Source organism: Psammomys obesus, unplaced genomic scaffold (assembly GCF_907164565.1).
Source record: "Psammomys obesus unplaced genomic scaffold, mPsaObe1.curated_primary_1811, whole genome shotgun sequence".
In the NCBI taxonomy this organism is placed as follows: Eukaryota; Metazoa; Chordata; class Mammalia; order Rodentia; family Muridae; genus Psammomys; species Psammomys obesus.
This window is the reverse complement of record NW_026596091.1, coordinates 6,751,271-6,763,764: the sequence shown is the minus strand read 5'-3', so window position 1 is coordinate 6,763,764 and position 12,494 is coordinate 6,751,271. Positions and strand designations below refer to the sequence as shown.

General features: G+C 43.3%; 1 protein-coding gene across 3 annotated transcripts in view; it reads right to left on the bottom strand.

Annotated features, from left to right (window-relative positions):
* Positions 1-3,033, bottom strand: part of Bltp3b (bridge-like lipid transfer protein family member 3B) — a 66,972-nt gene extending 63,939 nt beyond the window's left edge. For all 3 annotated transcript variants that reach the window (XM_055627835.1, XM_055627836.1, XM_055627834.1), the window contains exon 1: positions 2,786-3,033. Coding sequence is in view for 1 of the 3 variants with exons in the window: in XM_055627834.1 (XP_055483809.1) it covers positions 2,786-2,829 (44 nt within the window). In the remaining 2 variants the exon portion in view is untranslated. The remainder of the gene's footprint in view (positions 1-2,785) is intronic.
* Between the last annotated feature and the right edge of the window lie 9,461 nt (positions 3,034-12,494).

Sequence of the window (12,494 nt, the reverse complement as noted above, 5' to 3'; positions counted from 1 at the left end):
TGTGTAACATACTGTGTCCTGAGGGTAAGGGACAGGAAGCGGAGCATTTGTATTCAGATCTTTATCATCACTTTTCAGATCCTAGCTTAAGTAACTGTGTATCTTTTGTCCTTGCACATAAACCTACACTCCTGTACACAGAGACACAGAGTAACAAACGGAAAGCTCTAAAGGTGAAATGAAAGGTAGTTCCTGTTCCTTTTTCCTTTCTTATATTTGTTTGAGCATTTGAAAGAACCTCTTATTTCCTTATGGAAGGAAAAAAAAAAGATTCCCCTTTAAGTACCATCAACACATGTCCTGTTCTAGTCTAAAAAATCTAAGTAATTCCTCCTTAAGAGGCTTTTCCTGTTTTGTTTCTCTTTTAAAATATACGACTTCTAACCTCTTCCTCTCTCTTCACACCCCCATAGTTGGTTCAGATCAGTCAAGTATACAAAGTTTTCATTAATGCAAAAGGCATTTAGATAATAATACTCAAACCAGTCAGTATTTACTTGAAGCATAAATTATGTGTCAATCTTTTATAAAACAATTCCTCTTCCACACTGTTCCTATATGCCAGCTCCAAAGTACCGCTCAGCCTCAAGTGTTACTAGCTTTAATCTTAAAATCTTAAAGTTCTTTTAGAGTGAGCATTCTATTTTTCTAGACAGTAGACAAACTTCTTCCTTCCTGGAAGAGCCTCTACGAGGAGTGCCTGTAAGGACCTGGACATTTTCCTAATTCTTCTTCTCTATGGCAGGACAGGTACTAACCCCTCCCCAATGGATTCCAGTGTTCCAGGCCCGCCTCACACTCACTTATGTTAAGGATGGTGACCTTGAATGAATTACCAGCCTCCACCTGAGTGCTGAGACTACAGAATTCTGCCATCACACACTGTTTATAAGGTGTTAGGGACTGAACCCAGGGTGTCCTACCTGGTGGTCCAGCACTGTACAGAGCCTAGCAAACTAAGTTCCATCTCCAGAACACAGACGGTGGTAGGTGAGAACCAACCTCTGCAAGTTGTCCCCAGACTTCCATACAAAGGCTGGCTCCCATGCCTATGTGCACACTGGGCACACACAGTAAGCAAATGTAAAAGTATAATACTCTTTAAAAACAATAAACTGCCAATGATTTCGCCATTAAAAAGGAAGAAAATGCTTTAGAATGTTTTAGAAACTTTGATTTAAAAAGAAACGCTCATTACTATTTCATGTAAGAAATCATGCCGATTATAAAGTAATCCTAAGGACTTAACTCTAAGTATGTGGATGTTATCTATGTGATAAAGTAAGCCATTACATTCCTGCTCTTAAGAGTTCTTCCCAAATGGACGTATATGAGAGAATTAAAGGATAATGCCCTAAGGCACTTATCGATTGAATTAAATTTTCTTCTAGGCATACAGAATGAGTGGTACAGTACCATTATCCTTAGGAGAGAAATAGGCAATCAAATCATTGTCTATGGATCTGAATTATTTTATAGAACTAGATATAGGAGAGGGTAAAGTGTATCTCATATGAATCGGATTTAAACTAAGTAAAAGACATTATTTTAAAGAAATAAAAGTTTCTTTCAAATTAAGATGGCTCAGTATTGCACTATCTATACAATTTTAAAGGTAGCACAGACCTGTAATCACAGTACTCAGGAAGTTAAGGGAGACACTGAGCTTGAGGATAGACTGGGATTTGTCAAGAGTTACAGGATAGCCTGAGCTACATAACCTATTTCAAACACACACACACACACACACACACACACACACACACACACACTTTCTAATTGGTGGTATTAAGAACCAAATACATGGTCTCAAACTTTGCTATAGTTCGATAGTTTATGCATATACACTATTTGTATTAAATTTTATTCAATACAATATCAGAGAAATATCTGCTGAATCACAATATTTTTTTTGTTCAATATGTTCTAATGTATCACCTGAATATATACATAAATAAATTCGGAGAATGAAGACTTATGTTTACTGCACAAGTCTATCATTATACCCGAGTAACTTCCTTTAATCAGTTAAGAGCATTCATTAACTTACAAATAACAGAGAAGAGAAAGAGATCCTAACCAAGAGCTTTGAACTCCCTATCACCAACTTGGAACATTTAGCCTGTGTCTTGAGACAAATATGGAGAAGCCAAGAGCAGTCACAAACTGCCAGTTCACTGAGTCATGTTTCTGACTAAAACTGTTATGAAATGGAAAGAATGACACGTCTGAGGTTTAAACAGAGACGTTAACTCCTTGAATTAAAGGGTCTCGGAAACAAAAATCAGAAAACTCCTCAGCAAGAACGGATGCTGGACTGAACCGACTCCATCAAGAACTTGCAAAGCCGAGAACTCTGCTTATTTACCTAAAACAAATCCGAACTGTGCAAACAAGCACACCCTCCCGAGCCCAGGCGCGGGGACGGCAGGTAGGGGCTCGGTGAGCAATCCCAAGGTTAACGTTTCACCTGTAAGGCAGCCTCAGCCCAACAGTCCACACACACACACCGGTAGCCTCGGCTAACGGCACCGCTCTGCTCCGCGCCCCGGGAGCTTCCGAACCCGACCGGGTCCCAGCCCAGGCCCCCGGCTCCGGGGCGACGCCGGGGACGTCCCCAGCCTCGGCGCAGGGGCGGCCCCCGACGGAGACCCCGGCCCGTCGCCGCCCTCCGCGTGACCCGCGGAGCCGCTCGGGGACGCCACCGGGCGGCGGCGGGAGAGCCGGGACCCGCGGCGTGTACACCCGGCCCCGGCGGAGGGGACCGGCCAGCGCGCTCGCTGACCTGGAGAGGTGCTTCAGGATCTGTTTCTTGATGATGCCAGCCATGGTGCCTGCGGGGCTCGAGCGCCGCTCTCTCGCCGTTCCTCACAGCCTCCTCTCTTCCTGGCGGCCTCCTCTCCGTCCCGCCTCACCGGGGCCGGCGGAGAGGCGCCGGAGCGCTCACTCGCAGGAGAGACTCGAGGCCCTGGCCGAGGCCACAGCCGCCGCTGAGAGCCCGAAGCATGACGCTTAGGCCGCCGCGGCAGCCGCCAGCGCCATCTTGGCTGCAGCATCACCTAAGAGACCGGGGGCGGGGAGAGGAGTCGGGGGCGGAGCGAGCCTGAGGTGGGCGGGGCCATCTCGAGGTGGGCCGGACCTGGGGGAGTTAGGGCCTCTTCAGCCCTGCCCACTTCGGACTCCCACCAGGTCCTCTGCCGCCCCATAGTAGGATCCTGGACTCCCATGCCCAGGACCTCTTTGGGCTTTTATCCTTCCTCATCTCTGCCTAGTCTTGCCTGTGCCTCTGTCACTGGCGTTCTCTTTTCACTTCTTCATTTCCTCCGAACTCAGCTTTCTGCTCCACAAATAGCTCTTGCTCGCGTTGCTCTTTTGACCATCTCGGTTTATTAACTCGCTTTCTTTTCTTTTGCCAAGATCCTTCCGTTAGCTAAAGGATATAATTTAATCTTTCCATTAGTTATTCTAACCCTAAAGGAAGTAAAATTGACATTCATGTCATGTTTAACAGAATTTATCTAAAGAGTTAGAAATTATTAAATCGCCGGGCGGTGGAGGCACAAACCTTTAATCCCAGCACTCGGGAGGCAGAGGCAGGTGGATCTCTCAGTTCGAGGTCAGCCTGTAACACGACAGCCAAGGCTGCACAGAGAAACCCTGTCTCGAAAAACCAATAAGGAAAAAAAGAAAAACAGCAAGTCTAGAGCCAATGAAGTGGCTCAGCCAGAAAAAGCCCTTGTCATGCAAGCCTGATGACCTGAGCTTGACCAAATCATATGGCGGAATGAACTGATTCTGAAAGTTATTCTCTTCTCCAGTTTCCTGTCCCTACACACACACACACACACACACACACACACACACACACACACACACACGCGCGCGCGCGCGCATTCGTGCGCTTACATATTTTTAAATGGAATGGCCAAATTGAAGTCCTGGTTCTAGTATTTTTCTAGCTGTGTTAACCTGGAAAGGTCGTTTTCACTTTTATTTTCACTTTGTGTGTGTGAACATATGACTTTGGCACACAAGTGGAGGTCAGAGAACAGCCCTGGGGGCCTCAGGCCTTGCCTCTTTCTGGCTCTTCATTAACAGCTGCTCCTATACTCCAGGTCAGCTGGCTCTCCCAGGAATCTCTTGTTGGTCTTTTGTTGCCTCTCCCATTTTGCCTAAAGCATGCTGGTATTAAATACCTGGTTTTATGTGGATTCCAGAGATTCAAATTCAAGTCCTTGTGCTTGTACGAAAAGTGTATTGTCTGCTAAGCCAGCTCACCCAGCCAGTTAGCCTCATTTTTAACAATCTTTAAAAGATAGTGCCCTAGTGGGGTACTGTTGGTGTGTCTGGGCCATATTTGCTGGTCACCTATTGCAGAAACAGGTTTTGGGAAAAGATATAAATCACTAAAATGTTTCATAAATAGTTGGCAGAAAGACAGTGCAGCCATTTGAGGTGGGAAAAACCCATATTAAAGTTAATAATGCATAAAGCATGCAAGGCTAGCAAAGAAGAATTCGCTAACACCTAGGCTGTGTACGGATGAAAGCAATCTGAAATATTTGAAAGTAATTAAGCTGGGTGTGGTGACACCTAGGTCTGTAATCAGAGTACTTTGGGGACAGAGGCAAGAGGATTACTGTAAGTTTGAGGCCATCTTGATCTACATAGCAACAACCTCTATTTTAAAAAAGGAATCAAGTTTTAAGAAGTAACTACAAAGCAAAAATTGAACTACTTGGACATATGACCTTTAACAACTCATTATAAAAATGCCTGTCATGGGACTGACTCCTGCTTGGGGGCTGGCATGACAGTCATCTGTTGTACTTCAGAGGCTTCCTAGACTAGAGAAGGCCACCTAGAGCTGGCCATGTCCTGTCTCTGGCCAGGTGACTCATCCACACTCTGTACCCAGAACCCTGTTTTTCTCAGTCCCTGTGCTCAGTAAGATAGCATTCCATATCCCCAGGCTCAACCCTTTTCTTCAGCTGACCTACAGTTTCTTATCTTAAAAATAATTGTAGGTGGAAATCAGCTGTATTTACAGAAGGGATAAATGTTAAAAGCAATGTTTGATTGACAAATCAAAAGCTTGATGGGGGTGGGGTAAGTTGCTGAACCTCCTGCTTTGTCCTGATTATGAACTGTTAGAACAAACAAACATAGAGCAACAGAGCACAAGGAAGTTATATTCCTGAGGTGCCCGGCAGTCTCTGAGCACAATACAAACTGGATAGTCTAGTTGTACTTCAAACTGCCAACACCCACAGATATCTTCTCTGCGCTGGATTTCTTAGAAAGTCACAATAGCACTAATTATAGCAGTTCCTTGCTTGTATTAGAGGTTTGAGTTTACATGTACTCATAGCGCACACATGGGTATGTAAAAGTTAGGAAAGGATTGGTGGAAATTAATCTTTAGCATCTTTAACATTTTTTGGACCACTTTGATTTAAAAAACATATATCCACAAGAATACTTATATACAACTTATATTATGATTAATTGAGATATGCCTGTTCTATATGGACATATAGCCCCAATGTCAAATATAAGTTGGCTATGGTGTGGAAACTTAATTTTTAAAATTTGAGATGAGCTCTTCAGTAGTGGTGCCCGCCTGTAATCTCAGCAGTCAATAGGCAGAGGCAAGTGGATCTTTTTGAGTTTGTGGCCAGCCTGGTCACAAAGTGAGTTCCAAGGCAGCCAGGACTACACAGAATAAAAAACCTGTCTCAAAACAAATGAATAAATGAAAAAGTTTAAAAATGCATGATGGTATGTGCCTGTAATTCTAGCTACTAAGAAGGCAAGTTCAAGGCCAAAACTGAGCAAACTGGTGAGCTCTTGGCTCAACCAAACTAAAGGGTTAGGGATGCAGCTCAGTGATAGAATGCTATCCTCTGTACATAAGCCTCTGAGTTCATGCTCACAAAAAGAAAAAAGGAAAAGCTAAAGCTATTTGTATTTAAATATTGACAGTTAACAACTAGTCATTCTTTAATCAGCATTTTTTAAACTTACAGGAAGATATAGGTAATCCCTATACCTCAGCTAACTCAGATATGGATATATTCCAGAAAGGATTGTTTTCAAAATAAGCTAGGGGAAAAAATGAAATAAACTAGGGAGTTATAAAAAATACAGCTAAGATATAAAAACAATAAAAGAGTATGGATAATCAGCTTATCCAGTTGCCTAGGTTGTTGTACCTAAATAAATGTGTATGTAAATTTGAAAATTTCTGTATATAGAAAAAAAAAGGAAATTGTTGAAAGAGGAAAACTGTTACATTCTCTGCCTCTGTGCCACCCAGCCACAACTCAGTGTTTTTCCAAGACAAAAGTGGCCACAGAGCTATGTCTACAAAGGAAAAGAAATTGCACTTCCTCCTGCTGATACAGCTGGAAAGTATACGGGTTTGGGGACAGTTTATGAATAATCTAACAACCTGACTTGTTTTGAAGAATGAGGATATCTAATTAAGATGGCTTCATGTCCCTATAAGTCATAGCTAATCAGGACATTGAAGCAGAAGGACCACTTGAGGCCTGGAGTTTGAGGACAATGAGAGAGGGAGAGGGAAGAATGAGTAAGAGGGAAAGGAGAAGAGAGCAAGAACCAGGGTCGGGGAGAGGGAGGGAGAGAGAGGAAGAAGGAGGAAGGGAGGGAGAGAAAGACACGCCCTTGAAAATGGAAAAATAGTACATGGGTTGACGTTAACATTTAATAATATGCTATAAAACAAGGCCTTTAAAAATATCTGGGTCTTTCTGGTAGTGACAACCTCCCTACAAGGACACACCTCTTCAAAGGAACACCTCCATCTGTCTCCAGAAAGAACTGAAAAGTAGCTGCAGGTTCTGCCGCAGAGCCCCCACTCCTAGCTCAGGCTGCTGTGACGTCAGCACAGTCTTTAGTTCTGAGTAAGGCGTTCTTTCCTGATTTGTCTGCTCTGTTCTCTCTCAGCCTCTAAGAGCAGGAACAAGACCGACAGAAGGTCGTTCCTTTGGGAGGAAGCAGGAAAAAAAGCACCCTGAGATAAATAGAAAACCACCCCCCATAAACAAATTTTGAATATTAAAAAAAAAAATCTAGGGTTGTGTAAATGAAAAAGGTAAAAACCAGTCCTGCCCCCAAAGAGTGAACAACTTAGGGAATGGAAGTGTCAGTGTCACAGACCAAGACCTTGAGCTCTGTCACTTGACTGTAGCTCAAATGCTGCCTGAGACACTTTCTATTGTGTAAACAAGGGCAAGAATTTTTTTTTTTTTTTTTTTTTTGGAAAGTCTTTTCAGGCTTGCTATCTTACCTGTAGGAGATAATGGTATCTAACTTCTGTAATTTGTGAAGACTAAATGAGATTGTCCAAATCTTTTAACAACACAATGTTCCAAGTGTGTAGGAAACCTAGATGCTCGTGTTATTACTGTTCTTATCATTATTAGAAGGAAGCAAAGGAACACAAAGAACAGAAAGAGTCATTCAGAGAAGGATTTACAGTAGAGGTTGCTGGCTTTCCAGAAACCCAGGACAAGTCTCACTTGGTACCTGTGATTCCTCTAGCACCTTTGACCCTGCCCCTGCTCTCCATTCCAGGGGCTGGGCTTCCCTTTCCTTCCCCAAGCCTGATCCTTCAATGACCTAAGACATGTTAGCTGCATGGTCTCTTGGTCTTCTTGGTTGCTTGGCTAGCTCTACAAACTCTTCTCTCTTGTTGTCTCCCACCCCACCCCTACTCTCCTCTTATGGCCTGGTTCAGCGTATTTGCCTGGTACAGTCTGGACCCTCTGAGATGCCCCTGGCTGTTTTCTTATTCTTAACAAAAATCTTTCTCCCCAACCATAACTAGGACCGGTAGTGGTTTTCTTTTTTTTTTCATTCAGAGTTATTTTTTTAAATTTATTTTACATACATGTACACCTGCACGCCAGAAGAGGGCAACAGATCTCAGTATAGATGGTTGTGAGCCACAATGTGGTTGTTGGAAATTGAACTCAAGACCTCTGGAAGAGCAGACAGTGCTCTTCACCACTCTCCAGTCCCAGAGTTATTTTTTTATAATTTATTTTTATGTACATTTGGTGTTTGGCCTACATGTATGTTTGTGTAAGAGTTGGATCCTCTGGTACTGGAGTTATAGACAGTTGTGAGCTGCCATGTGGGTGCTGGGAATTGAACTCAGGTCCTCTGTTAAGATGCTCTTAATTGCTGAGCCATCTCTCCAGCTCCCAGAAGTATTTTTTCAAAAATGAACAAGCCATTTTAATTTGCTTTAAATAAATAAATAAATAATCAGGCATGCCTTTAATCTCAGCACTTGGGAGGCAGAGGCAGGCAGATCTCTGTTTATTTGAGGCCAGCCTGGTCTAGAAAACAAGTCTAGGACAGCCAGGGCTTGTTACACAGAGAAAAATAAAATAAAATAAAATAAAACAAAACAAAATAAAAACAAAACAAAACAAAAAAAACCACGAGTTTGAAATTGAAGATTTGGGTTAGAAAGACAGCTTGGCAGGCTGTCAAAGGTACTGAGCCTTTCTGAGCCCACTGGGGACATAAGCCTTCACAACGATGGAAGGATCATTCAAGCTAATAAAGCTAAGGCTAAGTGATCAGAAAAGTGGCAGGCTCTGCATGCCTAGAATCCCAGCACTCAGGGAGGCAGGGACAGGCAGATCTCTGAGTTCAAGGCCAGCCTGGTCTACAGAGTGAGTCCAGGACAGCCAAGGCTACACAGAGAAGCCCTGTCTCAAAAAACAAAAAAGAAAAAAAAAAAAAGCTGGTCTCTGACACACACCTGTAAATCCCAGCCCTCGGGGAGGCAGAGGCAGGCAGATCTCTGTGAGTTTGAGGCCAGCCTGGTCTACAGAGTGAGTCCAGGATAGCCAAGATTACACAGAGAAGCCCTGTCTCAAAAAACAAAAAAGAAAAAAGAAAAGCCGGTCTCTGGCACACACCTGTAATCCCCAAGGCAGACAGATCTCTGTGAGTTTGAGGCCAGCCTGGTCTACAGAGTGAGTACAGGACAGCCAGGCTACACAGAGAAAAACAAACAAAAAAGTGCCTGACATAAGAGAATGGAGACTATTGGTAACTCAGTGGGCAAAAAAGAGTGATTTAAGCAAATGGGAGGCAAGTGACAAAGCACTGACATACGGATGTTCCCAGCTATAAATGGTTGGTGATCTAATGTTGTATTTAGAACAACATAATAAAAGTTCGTTTTCAAAATAGTAACTGTTAAAGAACCCATGTCACTAGTTATAATTAGAGTTTCGTTGTGGAAAAAAAGTGTGCATTTGCTCTTCCTTGCGAGAGAGAAAGCACAGTATCTCAAACTAGTATAAATTTAGTAGTGCTTTAAAATTAATTTACATGTTTATCAATTGACAGTTAATTTGCAAACTTTAAATTTTAAATTCAGTGGCAAAGCACCTGCCTAGAATACATAATGCTCTGATTTTGATCCATCAGACCAAAAAATGGGGAAAAAAGTATAATTTTAAAAGGTTGAAAACATGATTGTCATAACAAATTCGTAATGAACATTATCCTAATTTGCCTTCCTGTTATAATGGTAAAACACTGACCACAACCAACCTTTGGGAGAGAAGAATGCAGGCAAAATCTGAAGCACAGGCCACGTGGAAGAGGAGCACTGCTTGCTTCCTCTGGCTTGCTCAGTTGCTTTTCTTGAACAGCCCAGGCCCACCTGCCCAGGAACGGCACAGCCCATGGTGGGCTGTCCCCAAGCAGGCTCACCAAGCAATCTGATGGAAGCAATTCCTCAGTTGAGGTGGCCTCTTCTCAGAAGACTCTATTCTGTGTAAAGTGGACCAAAACTTCACCAGCACATAGGTCAAAGATTTGCTAAATAATATTAATATAAATCTGGCTGGGTGTGGTGGTACATAGCTGTAATCCCAGGGGGGCAGAGGCAGGTGAATCGCTATGAGTTCAGGGCTAGTCTGGTCTACAAAGCGAGTCCAGGACAGCCAAGGCTATACACAGAAACCTTGTCTTGAAAAAGCCAAAAAAAAAAAAATAACTTAAATCTGGTATGTATTCATTATAGACTTATCTGACACTTATGCTTAAATACTCTTAAAATTACACCTTGTTTAAATGTATTTAAAAAGTTGGATTTACACACTTGAAATTATCTCTGCTAAAGGGTGTGAAGGGAATGTACAAGGTGTGAGGGTGAAGAGAGTTGGGGCTCTTGTTGTACAATTTGTGCTGAAGCTGGTTCAACTTGCTCATAAGGCTCGCTTGTTGACTTCTTCCAGCTGTGACTCCTGTTAGGTGACATCCTATGGTCTGAAATCAGCTACGATAATGGTATTCCATTCACACAATGGAAACTACTAACCACTACCAAGCACAGCTTATTTCCCTGCTTAGAGACCTAGCTATTAGGCTTTCACCATCGGACTTCTGTTATACCCGTTAGAGAGTAAATCATGACTGAGATGGCTCAGCAGATAAAGGCGCTTTGTAGACAAGTGTACGGATAGTACATAGCTGTAACAAAAGTTATTTTGAGACAGGTTTTATCTATATAGCTCTGACAGACTTAGCACTCACAATGTAGACCAGGCTGGTCTTGAACTCACAGAGATCCATTTGCCTCTATCACACAAGAGCTGGGATTAAAGGCATGTGCTACCACACCCAGTTAGTTAATCATTTTTTCAGAGACTATGATTGTGGGTGGGTGGTTGATGTAGGCTGGCTGACAGGGGAACTCAGGCATGGAGCTAAAGTGAGATCAGAGATGTGTCCAAACCCCAAATATCTCATTCTGAAACCCACGGGAGTAGGACTGCACCCTCCCTGCTTCTGCGCCTGTGTGCCCAGAGACACGTAACCTGGCGACCCCCAACTGTCAAGGTAGCCACAGGCAGTCATGCAGCCAGCACCCGGGTGCACTTCAGCATCCCCAGCCTCACAGCCACAGCCAAGGCTATGCACCCATCATGGCATCCCTGCCCACTCCCCAAGGGTCACAGAGTCCCTGTCCATCTTGAATAAACTGGTAGAAGCTGTTTCACCGAAGATATGATAATAGAAGATAATATAAATAGCCAGGCAGTAGTGGCTCACGCCTATAATCCCAGCATCGGGGAGGCAGAGGCAGGCAGATCTCTGTGAGTTCGAGGCCACCCTGGTCAACAGAGCAAGCCCCAAGACAGCCAAGGCTACACAGGGAAACCCTGTCTTGAAAAACCAAAAAATAAAAATATAATATAAATATATTATTTCACAGACATTAACAAGCCACACAGTTATTTCTATGATGTGTGATCTGGGGAGATTGATCAGTTTTTTTTTTTTCTCATTGTTGTGATTAAAAAAACAAGCTGACAAAAACAATACAAGAAAGGGGTTATTTCAGCTCACAGTTTAAAAGTACAGCCTATCAACCCGGGCAGTGGTGGCTCACACTTTTAATTTGAGTACTCTGGAGTCAGGGGCAGGCAGATCTCTGAGTTCAAGGCCAGCTTGGTCTACAGAGTGAGTTCCAGGACAGCCAGGTTTTTCAAAAAGCTCTGTCTTGAAAAACCCAGGGGCAAGGGGGAGGGGGTTACAATCCATCATGTTGAGTAAGACCCGGCACCTTCAGGCAGGGGTCACACAGGATCTCTAGCAGGAAGCCCTGTGCAATGAATGCTTGTGATTACTTCATTTTCTCTTTCTAATTTTTATTCAGTATGGCAGTTCGAGTGCGTCTTCAGATCTCTGTCAATCCAATGCCGAACATCCTTTACATACATGCCAAGAGATTGTCTCAAGGAGGAGTCTAGATCCCATTATATTAGCAATCAATAGAAACCATGCTTTGTCAACCTGGCACTCAAATATACCACCTTTATATCTTAACTTTCTGTTCCTTGTCTCCATGGGCTCATGGCCATCTCATAATGCAAAATTCATTCACTCCATTATTCTTTTAACAGTCCTCACTGAGGGGACTCCAATGGGCCCCCACATGGCAAACATTACAGACAGGTTTTACCCTTTTCTTCTCCCTTGCCAAAAACCACTACATTCTTAGAACTAGTCCCAAAGTCCAAACTAGTCCATTCCTTTATCTGGCCACTGTCTAATTCCTGAGACAAAACACCAAAGTCCACAGTCAAATTTCATTATTTTGCTAATGTGTTCAGTCAGGATTTTCCTTTTCCCCTTAAAAACCCACTCCAACAGAAACGCCTTCTGTGTGGGGGTGTGACTGACGCCTTTAATCCCAGAATTTGTGAGGCAGAGGTAGGCATATCTTTGTGAGTCTGAGGCCAACTTGGTCTTACAGTGTGATTCCAGGACAGCCAGGGAAACTGAGAAACACAGAGAAACCCTGTCTCAAAAAACAAAGGGGGGGGGGGAGCTTTCTCTTGTTCTTGCTTCTCTTACTTTTTTTGCTTGCTGCTGCCTTTGTAACACACACACACACACACACACACACACACACACACACACACACACAC